This window comes from Ranitomeya variabilis, chromosome 5, assembly GCF_051348905.1.
Source record: "Ranitomeya variabilis isolate aRanVar5 chromosome 5, aRanVar5.hap1, whole genome shotgun sequence".
NCBI classification, from domain to species: domain Eukaryota; kingdom Metazoa; phylum Chordata; class Amphibia; order Anura; family Dendrobatidae; genus Ranitomeya; species Ranitomeya variabilis.
Genome location: NC_135236.1, coordinates 667432391 through 667437350, shown reverse-complemented (window position 1 = coordinate 667437350; position 4960 = coordinate 667432391). Strand labels below are relative to the sequence as shown.

The following is a 4960-nucleotide window of genomic DNA, read 5'->3' as shown; positions in this document are numbered from 1 at the left end:
CCATGTCTGGGGCAGAAATAGTTTTCAGCCTGGACGGTGCCAAGATGCGACCGTCCAGGCTGAGAACCACTGGTGACTGAGCTGCTGTGACCACAGCCTCAGTGACAAGCGGCGACATCATTGAGGTTCCCAGCCGGGCTGAACTGCGGTGACCTCATCACTGGCATTTTCCCACAGTCCTGAGGTCCATGCAGTTCAGCTCGGTTGGGAACCTCAATGAAGTCACCGCTTGTCACTGAGGCTGCGCTCGCAGCAGCTCATTCACCAGTGGTTCTCAGCCTGGATGGTCGCATCTTGGCACCGTCCAGGTTGAAAACTATTTCTCCCCCAGACATGGATTACGGCGTGGGACACAACGACAGACAGGTATGGTATATTGTTGTTTTTTTATTTTTGTTTTATTACAGGAGATCGAGGGTTTTGGTGGAATAGGCGTTTGGTGAGTATATCTGTGTTTGTTATTTTTAAATAAAAAAAGAAAATGTATTTTGTTTTATTTCTAATAAAAGACTTTATTCTTTGTCTTTATTTACTATATAACTATAGGATTAATAATGGATAAGTGTCTTATAGACGTCTCTCCATTACTAAGCCGTGGGCTTGATGTCACCTGACAATACAAAGGTGACATCTACCCCACAAATATGAACCCCACTTGCCACGGCTACAGGGCAAGTGGGAAGAGTCGGGCAAAGTGCCAGAATTGGGGCATCTAATAGATGCTCCTTTTCTGGGCAGCTGCAGGCTGCTATTTTTAGGCTGGTGGGCCTATATCAATGACCAGCCTGAGAATACCAGCCCACAACTGTCAGCTTTAGCTTGGCTGGTTGTCAAAAAATGGGGGAACCCCATGCATTTTTTTTAAAATTATTTAAATAATTAAAAATTACAGTGTAGGGACCCCTCTATTGTTGATAACCAGCCTTACTGAAACTGACAGCGGAGGGTTGCAGCCCTAAGCTGTGAGTTTTGCCTGGCTTGTTATAAAAAATAAGGGGGAACCTACATCGGGTTTTTCTTTCATTTATTTAGTTCTAGAGTAGGCGGCGGGTAAGGAATACCCCCATCATCTTCTTCTGCTGTCACTGTTATTAACGGCAGCAGGTGTAGGTTGATGGGAGTAATAGTCCGAAAAGCCACCCCTGCTGTCATTGTTCTGACTTGAATATAACTCATCATTCTTCTCTGCTTGTGCCGATCACCAGCAGAGCAGGGGAGAACGATGAGAGCCCTCTTCAGCACCCGGCGCCAGGGAATAGCGCTTCTTCCTCGGTGCCGATGCGTGTCACACAGATGACATCCATGGGTTTTCTTCATGTGCACGTGTGCTGGACGTTTTGCAGCCCGTGCTGATGGGAAACAAGGAACATGTCTACGTGTGGGGCACACGGTTCGTGGAAACACACTGACATGTGCACATGTGCACGTGTATCAGTGTCTCCAGTACATGTGAAAACTGTCACCACCACCGGAGACACGAACGTGTGAAAGAGGCCTAAAGAGCTATAACTTTGATTTTGTCAGAGGGAAAATAAAAAATGTGTGAGATTGTGTTTTTTTTTTTTGTTTATTTTATTGGGGTGATAAAATTGAGAAATTCATAACAAAAAAATTGCTTGAGTTGGAATTTTCCAAAACATCTGAGACTTAGACCGTGGGTGCGAAAAGTATTCCGACCCCTTTAAATTTTTCACTCTTTGTTTCATTGCAGCCATTCGGTATATTCAAAAAAGTTATTTTTTTTCTCATTAATGTACACTCTGCACCCCACCTTGACTGAAAAAAAACAGAAATGTAGAATTTTTTTGCAAAATTATTAAAAAAGAAAAACTGAAGGAGGGTTAGAATCTAGTCAGCATTCGACCACAACCATTCCAGCATTACTCCGGCAGTCAGAGGTAAACACAATAAAGATGTCCTCTGCTCATTGGCCACTGCTGTGTGCTTGCCCCCAGGGCAAAATTTGCCAATGTCCAACCGGTGATCGTATGATTGCATACACTAAATACTGCAGTATATACTGAGGCATGATGGCTCATATGAGTATCTGACCACCCCCTCACCACACATGAAGACCCCAGTGCAGCCCTACAGATACGTCCATATGGACCAAACAGTTATATATGATGCTGTTGAACTGTGTTTTTGGTGCTTTTATTTCCTTTAAGTTTCTTTTGGGCCCCTGAAATAACCCATATAAAAAAACATTTGTACTATATAAAAACTGCATCAAATCTGCACCAAAAACTAAAAAAGGGAGACAACATAAAAAGCATTAAAAATGTAATAATCAGAGTAGATTTCTATTGTGGTTTTTGGTGCTGTCACCTGAGAAAAGTAACATTTCTTACTTGTAGGAACATGATCGTAGGAAGGAACTTTCCTTGTTTTGCCCTCCATAGTCTCTGTGCTGCACTATTATGGCTGTGAGCCCATTCTGGCAGTTTGTGACTATTTTATCTGTATTTTTATGATCTTCTCTCAGCTGATTTATAACCACAGACACAATCAAAGTAGAGTGGGAAAACAAAAAGCCTGTAAAAGCCAAACGGTGCAAAAACTTCAATGAAACCCACTTGAAAAAATATTTTTAACCCTAAAAACAAGCATTTAAGTAGAAATAAAATGTCCCTAAAGGTGGACAACCCCCCGTATCTTAACCCTAAAGCCTTACTCTCATTATAAATGGTTAAAATTGGAAAGTGTCTTTAAAAGCAAGGAGCTGAAATTTACTTATAGAAATTATCAAAGAATGTTATTGTTTACAGCTTGGTACTTAGGTTACCGACCACCGCTGCGTCTATCAAGCTCTTTTCTATAGAACTCAAAAGCAATGGTGGGAAGCTGCCTGAGCTTTGGTTCTGTTTCAATGCAACCATGCTCTTCTGATGAAAAAAAGGGCAAAGCTGACCCTAATTGTATCATCCAAGGGCACAAAGATAGTCCAAACTGTAAATCAGGAACCGAGGCATGAAATATGGAGCGGTGCGGTCCTCAACTGCAATGGTGAGAGAGGACCTCAAAAGGTGACATTTCCTATCCTGTAATCCTCATCCAGTTACCCACATTGCTTCCATCAATCTTTCTCCAACATACTAATAATGCAGCATGAAGAGGCTCAGAGAAGGTGGCAGTGAAGGTGTGTAAGTGTCTGATGGGGTCACACAGCTCATAAAAGGACAACTGCCCGGCCTCGTAATCCAGACATATCCTGAATCTATCACTGGAGATATTGTCAGGTAACAGGATCACTTTACTTTCATGTATCACTGAGTACTGATTATTATGTCTCCTGAAACTCCAGGACTTCTTATTATCTCCAATCAGTGACTGATCTCCCCTCCTGTCTATAGTGGGATAACACATCCCCACCCTCCAACCCCCTGATCCACTGCTCTCCACATCCCAGTAATGTCGTCCTGAGGTAAATCCTCTCCTGCTCATCACCTGATAATAACCCTTGAATCTCTCTACTGTTTCTGGACGTTTCTGCTTCTCTTCTGTCCAGGTTGCAGTTTTCAGGTCGTCTGATATAAGGACATTATTAGAAGCTGTGGTTACATCCAGTAATATGTCTGCAGGATCCTCCACATAGATCCCGCTCCTTATACCTGATATTACGTCACATAATGTGTGTAATGTGTGTGAGATCACAGCCACATCCAGGACATCTCCATCATGGGGCTGTTTATCATGTCCCCCTGTGTCCTCATCACCTCCCTTCTCCTCAGGATCACACAAGTCACCGGTGTCTGGTTCCTGTAGGACAGTCAGTGGATCCGTCATGTTACACAGCTCCTCAATGTGTCTCATCTTCCTGGACAGCTCGTCCTTCTTTATGTCCAGCTGATGGATCAGAACAGACAGTGACAGTGACTCTTCCTTTTCCTGCCTGGAGATCTCACTCAGGACCTTCTTCTCCAGGTCGTCCACCCGTCTCCTGATGTCTGTACACAGGGCAGTGACTCTCTCGGCTTCTCCAGCTGCTTTTTCTTGAGCTTTTCTCCTCTGCTCCTCCACATTCCCGACTCTTTCCTCAGTCTCCTCACTCTTTGTGATCAGTTTCTGGAGAACATTTCTCAGTTTTTTCTTTCTCTTCTCAGAGGCCTCATCCAGCAGCTCAAATCGGTGTCCCTGGTGTTCTCCTGCTGAACAATAAATACAGATAAAAGCCGCATCCTCAGTGCAGTAATATATCTGGACCTTCTTATGGACAGAACATTTCCTTTTCTCCAGAGAAGTGCTGGGATCAGATAAGACGTGTTCTGGTGATTTGCTGTGAGATCTCAGGTGTTTATCACACAGAGAAGCCTCACAGTGTAGACACGATCTAACAGCAGGTACCGGAGAGTCCACACAGTAAGTGCAGCAGATCCCGGTGATCTCCTCTTGTTCTTGCTGAGTAATCAGGAAACGTTCTGCGACATTATGGAGGTTTATGTTCCTCATCAGTGCCGGCCGCTGCTGAAACTCTTCTCTGCATTCAGGACAGGAATAAACTCCAGACCCGTCTTGTGTATCCAGCACACGACCAATACAGACCCGGCAGAAGTTGTGTCCACATCTCAGCGTTACAGGGTCCTTAAATGTACATAAACAGATGGAGCAGAGTAGCTCGTCTCTCAGAATAGCAGAAGCCATGGCTGACGGAAGAACAAGGAAACGGAAGAAGGTAAAAATGAAACAGAACTTACCTCATTCTGAGTTGTTGTTACACCCATTTTGTTAACCCCTTAAGGACAGTTGCATGCTACTATTGTGTGTAACATCTAATGTATAACTTAATGGAACAAAGTACATTTTCATCAACAGATCCTGTAATATTAATAAGTTCCACAATTGGATGTGTTTAAAAAAAATGTCCCAGTGCTTATCATTGTGCCCCTGATACAGTATGTACTGAATTATTTGCTGTGTCCTGCATACGCAGCTCCTGGGCAGGTGAGAAAGCATAAGTGAA

The 4960-nt window shown here is 43.5% G+C and overlaps 1 protein-coding gene across 1 annotated transcript; it reads right to left on the bottom strand.

Annotated features, from left to right (window-relative positions):
• Positions 1-1233: 1233 nt before the first annotated feature.
• On the bottom strand, positions 1234-4661 carry LOC143776875 (E3 ubiquitin/ISG15 ligase TRIM25-like). The gene has a single exon (XM_077266692.1). It carries the CDS (start codon positions 4639-4641, stop codon positions 3037-3039), a length of 1605 nt encoding a protein of 534 aa, XP_077122807.1. The 5' UTR covers positions 4642-4661; the 3' UTR covers positions 1234-3036.
• Between the last annotated feature and the right edge of the window lie 299 nt (positions 4662-4960).